The following is a 15946-nucleotide window of genomic DNA, read 5'->3' on the forward strand; positions in this document are numbered from 1 at the left end:
AGTTTAGTCTTAGAAGATACATTTAATCTTGAACTCTATACACTTTTAATGTGTGTATGTTTGTGTGTCTCTATTTGTGTGTGTGTGTGTCTGTACGTGTGTGTGTGTGTGTGTGTGAGTGTGTGTGGTTGCTCTGTCGCCGTGGTGACGGCAGATGTGTCGGGATGAGGAAGCCTGCAGCTTTTCTGTCAATCACAAACTCATCGGAAGAATACACAGAAAACACACACACACACACACACACACACACACACACACACACACACACACACACACACAGACACACACACACACACACACACATATCACTAGCAGCAGACATCTATCATACCCCCAAACCATTCCTGCATTTATACACGCTGCACACTCAATAAATACAGTATATTTTACATTGTTTACATTTTGAGTAGCAATAAAACTGAAAATGATCATTTTGATGTTACAGAATGACAGAGTTTGAGTTCATAATGTCTAAACAACAATTACACACACAAACATCCATCACGTTTCTAATGAACACATAAATGACTCTTCAAAACATTCAATTATGAAACATTGATTACACCTGAAGCTTCACATGAACCACAATCAATATCATATCGTGCTTTTGAGTCAAGACCAGCCGTACAAGATACACTCTCAAAATGATGCCCGAGAGAGACAAAAACTGATAAACTTATGAAATAAAAACACTTATGTTGCAAAATGGTCATACCAGATATATTAGTTAGGCCTGCATTTCATATTCACATTGTTTGCATGTTTACAATTCTCTCTATATATATTCTGTATATAAGATGGTGTCCCGTAGGGTAATATGCACATAGGGAGAGGCAGTACTGCTCAGTAATACTACATTGAAGATGAATAATACCACGAAATGTAGATGGTCCCTTACCACAGCCTTCACAGTTTTAGCAATAAATGTTAATAAAAAGTGTCTTAATAAAAATCATTTCTTATCTTTTCTGAGAACTTTCCTGACCCATGATTTATACAAAATATAACTAATTTTATTTCTTAGATTATTTATGTATACATCAGTTTTGGTTTAAATAAATTTGTACTTTTTTGATTTACTTTATTTTACATTTACATTTGGCAGACACTTTTATCCAAAGCGACTTACAGTGCACTTATTACAGGGACAATCCCCCCGGAGCAACCTGGAGTTAAGTGCCTTACTCAAGGGCCAACAGTGGCATCTTGGTGGTGCTGGGGCTTGAACCCCCAACCTTCTGGTCAGTAACCCTGAGCCTCAACCACTGAGCCACCACTGTCCCTCACCACTGCCCCTCTGGATCAGTGTAATGTTGAACATCTTATTGAACATTTATATTGAACCTTCTGTTTTTCAATAAAAAATCCAGCTTTAGCACAATGTGTGAACTTTTCAGACGACCCCTTACTCACCGTATAAAAAATTTCTAATTTAGATCAACATTAAATTAACAATCTGAAACAATTATGATATGACACCATCTGACCAGTCAACGGGTCAAATCACATCACGTATTGATTCATTGTGTTGACCGTTTGAAATGTAATCATTGAAATATAACAAGATCTCCCTATATGACAACTTTATTCTCAAGATAGTGTACATTTTTATTCACTTGGCCCTTAAAGAATCACTCTGAGTCTAGATCAGTCGTACATGACACTCTGTAACTGGAGGGGAGGAAAAGAATGACCGAGAGAGGGTTTTTCTCCAGGACAGAAAGGAGAGTCTTGAATATAAGTTGACAGGCGTATGGCTATTATGAGGGAAGACCCAGAGCTCTCTGGGCCGTAAGAGCATTCAAGCCTAGATGACAGATGTGTATATGCATGCATGAATATACAGTATGCAGACGTAATATTACGTGAGGAAATAACACTGGAAAGCAAACAAAGATAATGGCAAAGTGACTTCACATACAAATCACAATAAACAAGATGATTACTGTGAAGTCGATTTTCCCTTAATCTAGATTTTTCATTTGTATTTTCTTTTGTGACATGAGGCTGTGGGTGGTTGCTAGGGTGTTCAAAGTGGTTGCTATGTGGTTTCTAGGGTGTTCTAAGTGGTTGCTATTATGTTGTGAAATCTCAAATATATTCAGGTCTCTATATATGTTTCTCCTTTAGTGCAAGTCTATGGGCTTTTTATAGCTTGTTTTATCATCCACCAGGTGGAAACTGTAAGACAGATCTCTCAGTGAAGTAATATCACACCTCCACAACAAGATGTGTGGCATCATTCATATCTGTAGCATGTATGGTGATACTTTCCTTAAGTATTGTCTTCACAAACACCATTAATTACAGCCTATTGCATAGAAAGTGTACATTCATAAATTCACAACAACAAAGAGACATCCACACAGTTTCCTGCTGGAATTATTTCACCAAATACTGAGCTCTGAGCCATCTTCACCTGTCAAGAGTGTGCACGCACGCACGCACGCACGCACGCACGCACGCACGCACGCACGCACACACACACACACACACACACACACACACACACACACACACACACACACACACACACACTATGAGCTCTATGAGTAAACAATGAGAGAAAGAAAAAAGTGTTATTGGTACAAATGTGATGTGGGGAGTCATTTCTTTTTTTTTTCTTTTTTCGTGGGGATGGTGAGGGGGTCTGTCAGCGAGGAGCGAGACATCCATCATTTGGAGAGACGTGTGCCAAAATGGTTTTCTTCCAGAATAGATGGCCCTCCATTTCAGCTCCTCCGCGTGCTAAGACTCCAGCGTAACGATGGCCCATTAGGAGCAATATACACCCGCTTCCCAACACAAGATCTATCAAGCGGAAGTCTTCTGGATAGTCTGTGTCTCTATTTAGGTGTAACAACTCATCTTTGATTGTAATCTATCACTTCCTCCCTCAAAGAGTTTCTGGAGATCACCCTGAATATTCTACCCAGCTAAAGCATTTGCAGAATAGACTACGATGAGCTTGGTGAAAAAGAAAACAATCTGATATAACATCATTAAAAACATTCTTTAATCCATTTAATAAAACATCTATAAAATAATATAAAACTGACTATTTTACCCAAATTATATGTGATATGTGTACAGCCATGGCCAAAAGTATTGGCAGTGACATACATTTTGTGTTTTGCAAAGTTTGCTGCTTCAGTATTTGTAATTATGTTTTCACATGTTTCTATGGTATACTGGAAAACGATGATAAGCGTTTCATAACTTTTAAAGGCTTTTATTGGCAAAAACATTCAATTTATGCAAAGACAATATTTACAGTGTGACCCTTGTTCTTCATAACCTCTGCAATTCACTCTGGCATGCTGATATCAGCTTCTGGGCAAAATCCTGACTGATGGTGATCCATTCTTGCCATATTAGTGCTCGGAGTTGATCATAATTTGTGGGCTTCTGCTTGTCCACTCGCCTTTTGATGATTGACCACAGGTTCTCTATGGGATTAAGATCCGGCTGCCTGGCCACGGATCCAAAATTTCAATGTAATAATCTCCAAACCACTTCATTATCACTCTTGCCTTGTGACATGGTGCTCCATCATGCTGGAAAATGCACGGATCATCACCGAATTGCTCCTGTATCGTTGGGAGAAGTTGCTCTTGCAGGATGTTTTGATACCATTCTTTATTCATGGCAGTGTTTTTGGGCAGAATTGTGAGAGAGCCCACTCCCTTGGATGAAAAGCAACCCCACACATGGATGTCTCAGGATGCTTCACTGTTGGCACGACACAAGACTCATGGTAGCGTTCACCTTTTCTTTTCCGGACTATCTATTTTCCTGCTGTCCCAAACAGTCGGAAGGGGGCTTCATCAGAGAAAATTGCTTTGCACCAGTCTTCTGCTGTCCAATCCTTGTACTTCTTGCAGAATTTCAGTCTGTCCATGATGTTATTCTTGGAGATAAGTGGCTTCTTTGCTGCTGTTCTTGACACCAGGCCATTGTCCAAAAGTCTTTGCCTCACTGTGCATGCAGATGCACTCACACCAACCTGCTGCCAATATTGAGCAAGCTCTGCACTGGTGGTGACATGATTCCGTTTCTGACTCCTCAGGAGGAGACGGTCCTGGCGCTTAATGGACACTCTGGGCCAATGAAGCTTTTTGAAATTATTTAAAATGCATCTGATCACTCTGCAGAATAATCTAGAAACAATGTGAATCAACACCACAACAACTGAAGCAGAAAACATTACGAAACACAAAAATTATGTCACTGCAAATACTTTTGGCCACGGCTGTACATTTCTGCTCATTAGATTAGCACATTGTTCCTCCAGAGTCAGCTGAATTCAACTCAAGCAACATCCATTTCCCTCAAAAAACATTTACTTTTTATGATAAGAATGGTTACATGTCAAAATTATTTACATTTGTTCCAAACTAATGACCATATTAATGTAGAAGAAATAGTTTGTATTGTTTGTGGATGAACTGAAAAAAGGTCTCCGTTTGGTTCTTTTTAAGAAAAGAGGACTCAAGTATGAAAACCCTAGTAGCCTTTTGGCAGTTGAACATGTAAAAAACTTTTTTAAAAAATGTGTCTATCATATTCGCAGTTCAAATCGCAATATTTTTCAAAATAATCGAAATATGACTTTTTGTATAACTCGTGCAGCCCTAATTTGCAGCAAATAATAAGTGGCAAATGTGCTTAGAGAACTCTCGATTTTTGTAAGGGTGAACAGCAGAAAGCAATACATGGCAAAGAGTGAGTGTGTGTAATCAGCCTAATGACATTAAGAACATGTCATTATCTGGCCAGGACGCCAGGAAAACACCTGTCACTTGGACTACTCTATAGCAAATCCGATAAACACTTCCACATAAACTGCACTTTGAGTTAGAGAAGTGTGAAGAGGCGGTTTTCCAATTACCAAGTGGTACAATACCTGTAACAAAACCTCGAGTGGCTGATCGTTTTAAACCTAATGTCATTTTTGGATGTTAAAATAATTTCTCATATCCTAGCCTTATTTGCAGAGTTTGCTTTTAAGTAAGCCATTTGTAGGTTGATTATAAATTATTATAAGGCTAATTATTTAATGGGTTAAGGTGATTAATTAATACCCCCTGACCCATACGTATATTCCAATATAAAATGCATAACTGTTGTTCTTCGGAGCAATTCAAGTTGGAAGTACATGCAGCTTTGTTGTATGTTTATGAGGCGTGTCAGCAGGGGGCAGTCAGCACGTCTCAACAAAGCTCAAACAGTGCATTCACAGAATGAGACCAGCTCACACAGGACACACTCTTGACAGCTGGATGAAGCACAACAGAATGCAGGGGTCTCCAGATGCCACTTTCAAAGTTTCAACTACTTTTAATTTAATGCAGCGACATAAAAAAACACTCTGTTTATGACCCTTACAACTAGACAGATGCTCCAAAAGTATCCGACTGACGCACATGTGCTAAACCATCAATGAAATATAGCACAAATGAAATGCAAGAACGTGTCCTGTGAAAGGTTATTTCTAAACCTGAGTGAGAAAGATAAGAAATTCTTCCACATCATATGCAGAGGACATACAAACATTATACACTTTATCATACATCACACACATGGGAATCTCTACACTAATCGGAGCTCTTGAGCGCCTATAAATTACTGCTATACTAGACACAAGATAAAACTGTGTGTGTGTGGTGACCTTGACGGAATATGAGTTCTCAACACTCAAGACTATCACAAAACACCCCCAGACTGTATCTAAATCAAACACACACACACACACACACACACACACACACACACGCACACGCACACGCACACGCACACACATAACCCCCCAGACACCTGCGGTCCACTAAATCACCCTCCCTTCTCCCTGAGGGAAAAGCTGGGAAAATTGGCATTCACATGAAGCTGGGAATCCTGGGAAGAGGCCTTCTCTACTAATGACATGCTTGCATACTCAAAACCAACATTATTAAAGACCAAATCATACGTGAGAGAAACCACAAAGGAACATAAATGTTATTTGGTTGAAAAGAAATAAAAAACAACGTAATCTCTGAAGTATAGCGACTGTGGATGAATATTCAATTATTAACTAAAATTGAAAGACGACCAAAAGAACACATCCAACACATTAACTCATTCCTTTTGACAACAACGATTGTGCACACATGCGGATTCCGACGATTCCAGAGACACATTCCTCAAACTATTCCGTGAGATGTTCTGGCAAGGTTTCTGACGATTTGAGATGAAATAATTAAAGATAACTGAGGGCAGGTGTCCAGCTCATTAAGTAAGTCAGTTTGACATGGTGACAAACGATCTGAGTTTGGAAGTGAACCCCTCTCGTAGGGGATGAAAAGGGAATGAGGACCCCCTCTCCCCCGGGAGGAACATAAACTCGACTCCAGCAACAGATTTGAGTCATCAGCGACTAATTAAAGGGGACAAGAAATAACATGCCCACACTAGGGTTAGAGATGGACTGAAGACAGACGGACAGAGTGGGAGGATAGAGAGAGAGAGAGAGAGAGAGAGAGAGAGAGAGAGAGAGAGAGAGAGAGAGAGAGAGAGAGAGAGAGAGAGAGAGAGAGACACTAGTAATAAAGGGACGAAACATGCCTGGACTCATTAAAAGGGACAGATCTCTGGGGGTTTCGAGGAGCAGCAGGTGGAACACTTTATTTTGTGAGAAATCTAATCAAGACATGAAGAAACAAGCTGTTCTGATCCAGTAGATTGTCTCAGAAATATCCTACATTATTTATCACAACAGCATCCACCAATACTGTCTGATTCTTTAGAACATGTGTAATGTCTATACACAGCCAGTAGAGGTATCAGTAACTCAGTTATATATGTTCTAAGCAGGTGCATTTACATGAAGGGTTGTTAAACACTGCAATTATTATTTCTGAAAATCTCAAAGCAAACAGACAAGCTTTAATTGGCTGCGGTTAAGACTCTACTGCATTCTGAAGCTGAAATTTTAGAAACACAAACATTTCTTTGTGGGCAAGACGATAAGAATGTCTTGGACCAGTGGATGAAAAACTATATCAGCCGTTTAATATTCATACATGCAAACACACACACACACACACACACAGCAGAGAGAGAGGAGAGATCAGTCAGGACTCCCAATTAGTGTGAATACAGACAGGCTTTGAGTATTCAGTCTCTCTCTCTCTCTCTCTCTCTCTCTCTCTCTCTCTCTCTCTCTCACACACACACACACACACACGCACGCACGCACACGTCAAAGCAGTACAACTAATCAGATCATAAACACATGATACCCACATTTATGAATGATTAAAAAAATTAAGATAAACAGAAGAGAAAGGAAGAGACCAGGTGAGACGAGACAAGAAGAAAAGATGAGAAGAGAAGAGACAAGACTAGAGGAATAGAAGAGATGAAAAGAAGAGAGTAGACAAGGAGAAACAAGACAAAAAAGATAAGATGAGATGAAAAGCAAAGGAGAGGCAAAACTAGATGAGAAAAGAACAGAGGAGACAAAAAAGAGAAAAGGCTACAAGACGAGAAGAGACTAGATGAAAATAGATAAGACAAGAAGACAAAATGAGATGAGACGAGAAGAGATTAGATGAGAAAAATACAAGAGAAAAGACGAGATAAGAAGAAAAGGAGACAAAAAAGAAATTACTTGAAGAGATGAGATGACAAGTGATGAGACCAGAAGAGATAAAACAAGACGATGAGAAGAGATGAGACCACAAGATGATACGAGGAAAAAAGATGACAAGAGAAGAGATAAAAACACAAGAACAGATGAGTTGAGAAAAGTAGAGACAAAATGAGAAGAAAGACAAGGAGAATTGGGACAAGATGTGAAAGAAGAAAAGAGAAAAGAAAACACTGGACTAATAGAAAAGAGAAATGAAGACATGAGACGAGAAGAGACAAAAGAAAACTAGAAGAAAAGACGAGAAGAGAAAAGAATAGGAGAGATGAGATGAAGAGAAGGAGAAGTGATGAGACGAGAAGTGATGAGACGAGAAGTGATGAGACGAGAAGTGATGAGAGTAGAAAAAATAAGAGAAGAGAAGAGAAGAGAAGAGAAGAGAAGAGAAGAGAAGAGAAAATGAGACAATCATATATAGTACCGGTAGACTAAATGTTTCATTCAAAAGGATTTTTACAAATTTGAAAGCTATTCTATGTTAAACCAATAACAATCTTGTGAAAGAGCTCCACTGACCTAGAATGACATTTCCAAGGCTGTGCTCCTCACTTCCCACTTAGCCAATACAAATGATCAACGTGACATTTCAGATTTAAGGAATCATTTGAAAGTCTTGTTCTAAACATACTCTCAGAGTACACTTCTGTAATCACCTCTGAATAGCCTGTTTAATGGTAAAATGTCCTTACAGTGAACAATCATACTAGAACATTGTATGACAGACGAACAAGACAAGAAAACCTCCACAGAACTTCTACATTTCCAGAAATCACTTCTTGTACAGAGTCAGGCTCTCTCTTTGGATGGGATACACCTATAAACAAAACCTGTGACCAAAACATGGAGACACATGGTGATTCTGATGCTCATATTATTATTATACTAATGTCTTGTGCAATTTTGCTTCTCAAGTAAATGTAACTTGTCAAAATGTTTACTGGAAAACAAGGCAAATATATCGATCTTGTGGGCTCAGATAAACATATCTTGTCCATTCACATGACATGTAGTAACATGGCATACCTGATATTCATTTGGCCAGAAGGTGCTGACGGCGAGCTCTGCCTTCATCCAGCCCTTGCCTGTGCAGGTAGTGACGTTCCAGATGGGGTTGGAAAGCGGCCCTTTATTGACCTTCACCAGGATATTGAGCGTTCCCGGGCTGGAGCCATCCGGACAATAAAGAAGATAGTTAAAGTCAATGCAGTGCGTGTCGTTTTCCTTCATCACAGGCAGCTGCAGACGAGCCTTTTCTCCGTAATCATGCTGAGAGGTGTCCACCATCATATACGAGCCTGGAGAACAGAGAAAGAAATGCATACATGAGGTGTCATCCCAAACCTCAGAGGCAAATTCACTATACAGGTGCATTACTTTTGAGTGTGATTTTATAGCTCAAAAGCCTTCGTCAATTTCACGAACCACCCGCAATACAGTTTATACGGACACAGTCAGTGCTGAGAGTTTTACAATTAAGTCATTAGCTACTTTTCCACTATCGGGCCAGTGCGAGCCAGGGTTTTCAATTGGCAATGCCAACATCACACGCCCCACCCATTTCACAAGCAAGAGCTCAAGCCGAGGTATTACGTTATCTAGTTATCTAGTTATTTTGAATGTAAACCGCAAGATAAGTTAGTGTTGACATCTCACCGCCTGTAACTGCCATTTGGTCTGACAGTGGGTTGATGTCCCAGCATACCATCTCTGAAAGTTCACCAAATCATGGAACGTAATTTCTTTAGGCACCACTTTGTCCATTGGGTGTTTTAACGGATTTGTATTGTGCCTGCATTTTTTAAATATTTATTTTCCCCAAACCCGTACTGTTGTGCGCTGGATAAGCAACTTTGGCAGAAGTTTGGCGAAACTCCGCCTTTGACATTGAACCCACCTCAATCCCCATTTGGCCCAAAGGTAATAGGCGGGCCAAAGGCATTTGGCTCCGAGAAAGCCCCGAGGAGGCACGATTAATTCCCGGAAGTGACAGTGGGAACGCAACTGGCCCTAGCATGCACTGGCCTGATAGTGGAAATGTGGCTATTGTCGTTCTCTTTATCAAGCAAACATAAAAATTGCCTGGGAAACCAAGTGGGATTCAAGCTAGCACATACCAATTTACAAACTCAGGTATGAGAACAATTTATTTCTGAACATCGGAATCAAAGATTTGAAAGTACACTTGGCATTCGGCTGTGTGTTAATTACAGATCACTTTCATGATCACTCTATTGGAGAAACTGTTCCAGGATATTGGGCATAGTCAAACAGGGCCGTATATGATCTGGTTCCAGTTTTATAAGCATGTGATTGCACTGAGAGGAAAATTACTTCAAATCCCAAATGCTCAGAGCATGGACATCAGGTGGTGGAGAGGACAGACTTCAGCACCATTTGTCCAAATGAAGATACATCTGTTCATCCGGCTCTCCACAGCGAGCGAGAGAGATGGACAAGCCCTCTCTACGTTGATCTCTCACTTTTTTAATCTAACCTTCACTCTCTAGAGATGAAGACAACGTAAAATTGGCCCCATTTACTTTATTAATAAATGTCCCTTATACACATTTCACCAGTGCATGATGAAAATTGAACATGAACAAAAATATACTGGTTAAAATATGATTGTACACTACCAAACAAAGTGACATGGCTTGCACGCATTGGATGTTTGTGTCAAACATCACTAATTCATGTGTACCAGCTTAAAGGTTAAGCACAAACTGAGGATCAAACTCTAAGCTGACAGAGAAAGTTTGTAGAGAGCCAAACCTAATTTTTTCAACCTGAAACCCTGAGTTTGTTCAACTAGCTTCTTGCAACAGACTCTGATCCTTAAGAGTGAGTTTTAAGCAGTCAGAATGAGACACATTCATAAGATCTTAGAGTCGTTTCCCTCTTTTAGAATATCAGTTTATCGTTTTCTTCATCTGGCCAGCAATCTTTCTAAAGGTGAGTTTTGGGTGAAAGTGAGCTTGTATAAGTATAAAGCAGAGATCAGATCATCACGATGTCAGAGACGGCAAATCAAACGCAGCCTTTCCTAAATTGGCCAAGAGCTCCTGGCAACCCTACAATTTATATCTATCCTCTGATTTCCTCTCTCAAAATCTCATCTCAGAAACGATATGTTCCACACATATTTTTGAAATGTACCTCTCAAATACAAAAGTCTTGATAAGCACCAGTATTTCCTTGATTTCATTCAATCATTTACATATGTCCTTCTCACTTTTTTGTTGTCAAAATGTTGGTACAGTATAATATTGTTCTGTCTACACCAACACTTTGATGATTATGGGAATAGAAGTCAACCGATTGGGGATTTTGCAGATACCTAAGGTGGTGGAAATGGCCGATATCCAATTAATCGAGCGACAGTTTTTAAAATAGATTTATAGAATGTTAAAAAATTAATATTAGTCTTTCCTTACTATGGTGGGCACATATATAGAAGCTACAGGGGTACAAAATGAATACAATCTCAGATGCAGATTATTGTGCCACCAAAATCCCAATAATAACCAGAAATAAAATGAAAATTTGGTGAATAACGCAGGTTTTTTCACAGACTTTTATATATAAACAAGCCCGAAATAAACTCAATGCCTAAATGTACACATTTAAATGTATTTGAATTATAGTACATAGTAGTAAAAGGCACATAATATAAAGTGGGACCTTATTATCTAATCAAAATAACAAAATATGCATTAAAGTGTGAATAATATGGGTGAAAATTTTCAATGATGAAACATTTTGTAATAGAAAATCCTCTTGATGTGTCAGTGATTGTTTTTAATTTGACCTTTGGAGGCGGATTTTATACTATCGAACCAAGATGTTTTTACTGTAGTATCCTCCAGTGCCGGGCACAGGTGATTCCCCCAGCAAGGGTAAAAACCTGCATTATGTAGTATGCTAATATTTCATCAGAGAGTCTCTGATTTCAAGAGGACATACAGTACATCAATCATAACATCTGTGTTTTACTGAATGCTAATAAAGCGCAAAAAAATGTAAGATGTGAAAGCACCAAAATCCGCCGCAGATTTTCTCTCAATTATTCGCAAACATGATGTTTAGAGCAGAATTCGAAGTTATTTTAGTGCAGTACCTGTAACTGAGCATCTAATGTGCCTGCTGCTCACATCTGTGTCCTTATTGTGCATCTTAATGCATTTTCTTTTTTATATTTTCAGATCATGCTCTTATTTCCATTTAAATCCACACAAAACCATTGGAAAATCAGCCATTTCGGCTGTATAATTGTGCTACTTAGAATAGAAGCCTTTATTTTGGTCGCACATTATACATAAATGTTTGTATATATAAAGTTAAATGTATTTGTTTTCACATATCCCAGCAAAGCTGAGGTCAGAGTGCAGGGTCAGCCATGATACGGCACACCTGGAGCAGGTAGGGTCAAGGGTCTTGCTCAAGGGCCCAACAGTGGCATCTTAGTGGTGCTGGGGCTTGAACCCCCGACCTTCTGGTCAGTAACCCAGAGCCTCAACTGCTGAGCCACCACTGTTCCTACTTAAAATAATGGCTTGCATCATTTTTACATGTATTTGCACTAATTCGCAAATGGAAAAATGTAATTACAAAATCTGATAGTTTCATTTGATTATATTCTAATATTTGTTTGTCTTCTGCTTCCTAATTCCTTGCTATCCTCTTGCGCTCTCTCTATATTTCAGTGGCTGCGGCTCATTGTCATCTCTCGCTCGTCCAGAAGGTGCGCACACATGACAACAAGACGTCTAGATATCAAGCTGTTTTGAAAACTCGTAGCGTCTGGGACTCGTCTCGGCCTGTCGCAGGAATACACACACAACAACACCTTTCATCTCGAGATCCGAGAATTCAAGTTGCAACTCAAAACATCAAAGGAGACGAGCTTGAGTCATGTAGTGTACACTAGGCGTTAATTCAAGTCAGGCTTTGTCTGGGATCTGGATTACAGAACAATTCCAAATGCTGCTCAATAATTGAATTCACTCCCTGTGAAAACACAGTTCACAGTGAGACGTTAATGACTTGAGGTGTGTATAGCAATGTGAATGTCAAAAGGTGTGTGTGTGTGTGTGTGTGTCCTGCTGTTTCCTCTATAAATGCCTGTTGGGTAAACATTAGCTTCTCACTGCCAAGGCTGAGAAAGTTTCTTGGCAATTCAAAAGGTCAAAGGTCAGCCATGTGAACTAACCAGGGTATCCAGATGGCATTATCGCTCATCCAAGATGGCATTATCGCTCATCCAAGCGGCACAGAATGAAACGGCCTCGTGAGTGATTTTTGATTTGCGTAAGCGCTACCTTATGAATGTTTGGTGAAGCGTTTGAAAGTTTGTGTGAACTGCACGTTAATCACTACAATCTGAAAATGAAGATGAAAATGAAAGACTGGAGGTTTAATATATTACAGGAGTTTGGCCAGCTCTCAACACCACAAGGAAAACATGAGCACTAGTGCTCCACAGAGCTCAGATCTGAGGTTGGTTTAGTGAGTCCAGAGCTGTAATTTATGTTAGTACAGAGCCAAGCACCGGACAGAGAACTAAACCACTACACCACTAATTAAACACCACTCCAACGGCACATACATGATAGTTCATCTCTCCACTTAACAAATCTCAAACCTCACAGCTTGGGTAGAATCAACCACACATCACTCTAAGGCAGCATGCTAACTGAAATGGAAATGGACAGATTTGAAGCGTTCTTCAGTTCTTTGAAGCGTTCTTAGTGCTCCTCATGAGAAGTGCATGGGAGACGTGATTCACAGTTGTTTCAATCGAGTTTGATGTTGCATGTTGGACAAAAGAAAAAACACAATACTGCTACACTGGAACCTCAACATGTGCAAGAAATATGAACGCAAAACTGCTGCTTGATGTAAATCATTCACAGACAAGATCAGAAGATATTACACACATACGAGGAACGCAGTTGTTAACCAATGGCATGTCTCTGTGGACAGGGCTTCCCAGCGCCAGAATCACAACATTACAAACTTTGATTTGAAGCAAAAAAACAATTTGAAAATTGGACAAAAAGGTACAAGAATGTGTGTCTAACGTCTTTCATGAAGTAATGAAGCACAATCCAATAAAGCATTGCATGTAACATTAACAAATAAACAATGGAATAATATAAAACTGCTGATTTTAAGTTTTTATATATATATATATATATATATATATATATATATATATATATATATATATACATACATACTTATATATAATTAGTATAAAAATATATTTTTATTTTATTGCAAATATTTAGATACCAAACCTTTACATTTAAAAAGCATTATAAAAAGTATTATATATAATATATCTAATAATCATACAGTGGATCACATCCCAGTAATTTAAGTAGTTTTATGTCACATTTAATTAATCTTTCAATTTCTGAATGTTTCTTGAATAATTGATACTGCTGTTAAAAAAGTCAAGCACTGATTTCTAATTTGTATCTTTGATCTATTTTTGTTTTTCTATTGCTTGTAATTTGTTACTTTGTTCTTATTTTATAACTGACTGTTTGGGTGTCTTGAATATCTTCACACTTGAAACAATGTTTACTTCTTTAACAAAAAAGTTAGGTCACGTCCACAACCAGAGCCGGCCCAAGGCATAAGCGAACTAAGCGGCTGCTTAGGGCCCGGTGGCCACCAGGGGGCCCCCAAGAGCACATTAATGTTTTTTTTTTTTTTGTGATTATACTGTCAATGGACAATGTTAATTATACAAAAACGCAATATTTTATGCAATATTATGTTAACGGGCTACAGGATGCAAGCACAATCAGACAGCAAAACAGCAATGTCCCAAAAAAGGACATATCCTCTGGTGCAAAGAAAAGGAAAAAGAAGAAAACAGAGGAAGAGAAAAAACAGCACGATAAAGGTATGTTAAGTAGCTAGGCTAAGTTATGAGCTAACATTAGCTGGCTAGTTAGTTAACATAGCCTATGTTGCATATCTTCTTTTTTTAGGAAAGTTTGATTAAACATCAGTAAATAGCCTTGACATCTTAATATATTATTAGTACAACATATTACTTTGCAAGTTTTAGATTAAAGTGTTTGTCTTCTGTGTAAAAATAACTTTCCTGTGTATATATTTTTGTAATAAAAACAAGCTTCTTTTCCATAAACGTTGTACTGATAACTGACAACTTAACATTATTTACATTAGTCTACCATTTTGGGGTCTTTGCAATTATATTCCAATATCATTATGCCTCAATTAGCTAGTTATAGATTAAGAGTTGTTGTTTTAGGAGTACAGATGGCTTGCTGCTGTGTATAATAATTTGTGTTGAGAAAATAACATATTTTGTCAAATAGTCTGTCAAATATGTACTCTTACGAAACTTCCCTAGGAGCACTGTTGAAATATTTTGGACATGGGGCACAACCAACGCCACCTGCCCCAAGTTCCAGTGCTACAGCTGATGATGATTTTCAACAATCCCAGATCATTATATTTATATGGATAAACCATGCCTTTGTTTTTGACAGACAGTTGCATTACCATCTAATATGACATCTAACATGGCTAGCTTTTATTATTATTTTCATCTTTCATCAGGTCCATCCTCTGCATGCGAGGAGCACTTCCAGCACGTGCATCCACTGATGTGGTCATCTATCCTGTCTGTCTCAGAAAGGACTGATCTGGTAAGCAGAGGGCCACTGCCTATAAATGATGGCCGAAGCTTCCACTACACCTACAGAAAGTCAATTAATGGGGAAAAAATGTAAGTGGAGCTGCTCACTTATTCAAAAAGAAATGCTACTGTCTACAGCTTCTGCTGCAAATTGTTCTCTAGGAAGTACACAAAACTGGTAACAGAGGATCAACAGGATTGGGTAAATATAGGTGTGCTACTGTTACATTTAAAACCGTAGAAGGGTAAAATCATGCCAGGCAGACATTGGTATGTTGTAAGCAACACAGCTACAACTAATAAAATTGATAAGGGATGTGTTAGATTTATAGTGTGTGAATAATCAAGCATTGGCAATATTCAATCATATTGGCACCGAGGGGCTCCCAAATCAAATTCTGCTTAGGGCCCCATAAAGGCTTGGGCCGGCCCTGTCCACAACAAAACATTTTGGTTTGAAAATGCAGATTTTTCTCTAAGTTTTGGCTTTCCATCCACACTGAGACTGCGTTTTTGTCCAGTGAAAATGCTCTCCCAAGTGGATAAATTTGAAATATATACACCAGTGAGCCAAA

The 15946-nt window shown here is 38.8% G+C and overlaps 1 protein-coding gene across 2 annotated transcripts in view; it reads right to left on the bottom strand.

Annotated features, from left to right (window-relative positions):
- ptprk (protein tyrosine phosphatase receptor type K) overlaps nucleotides 1–15946 on the bottom strand; it is a 270960-nt gene that overhangs the window by 165852 nt on the left and 89162 nt on the right. For both annotated transcript variants that reach the window (XM_052095541.1, XM_052095542.1), the window contains one exon: nucleotides 8714–8985. In XM_052095541.1, the coding sequence (XP_051951501.1) occupies nucleotides 8714–8985 (272 nt within the window). The remainder of the gene's footprint in view (nucleotides 1–8713; nucleotides 8986–15946) is intronic.

The sequence above is a fragment of the Xyrauchen texanus genome, chromosome 28 (assembly GCF_025860055.1).
Source record: "Xyrauchen texanus isolate HMW12.3.18 chromosome 28, RBS_HiC_50CHRs, whole genome shotgun sequence".
Lineage (NCBI taxonomy): Eukaryota > Metazoa > Chordata > Actinopteri > Cypriniformes > Catostomidae > Xyrauchen > Xyrauchen texanus.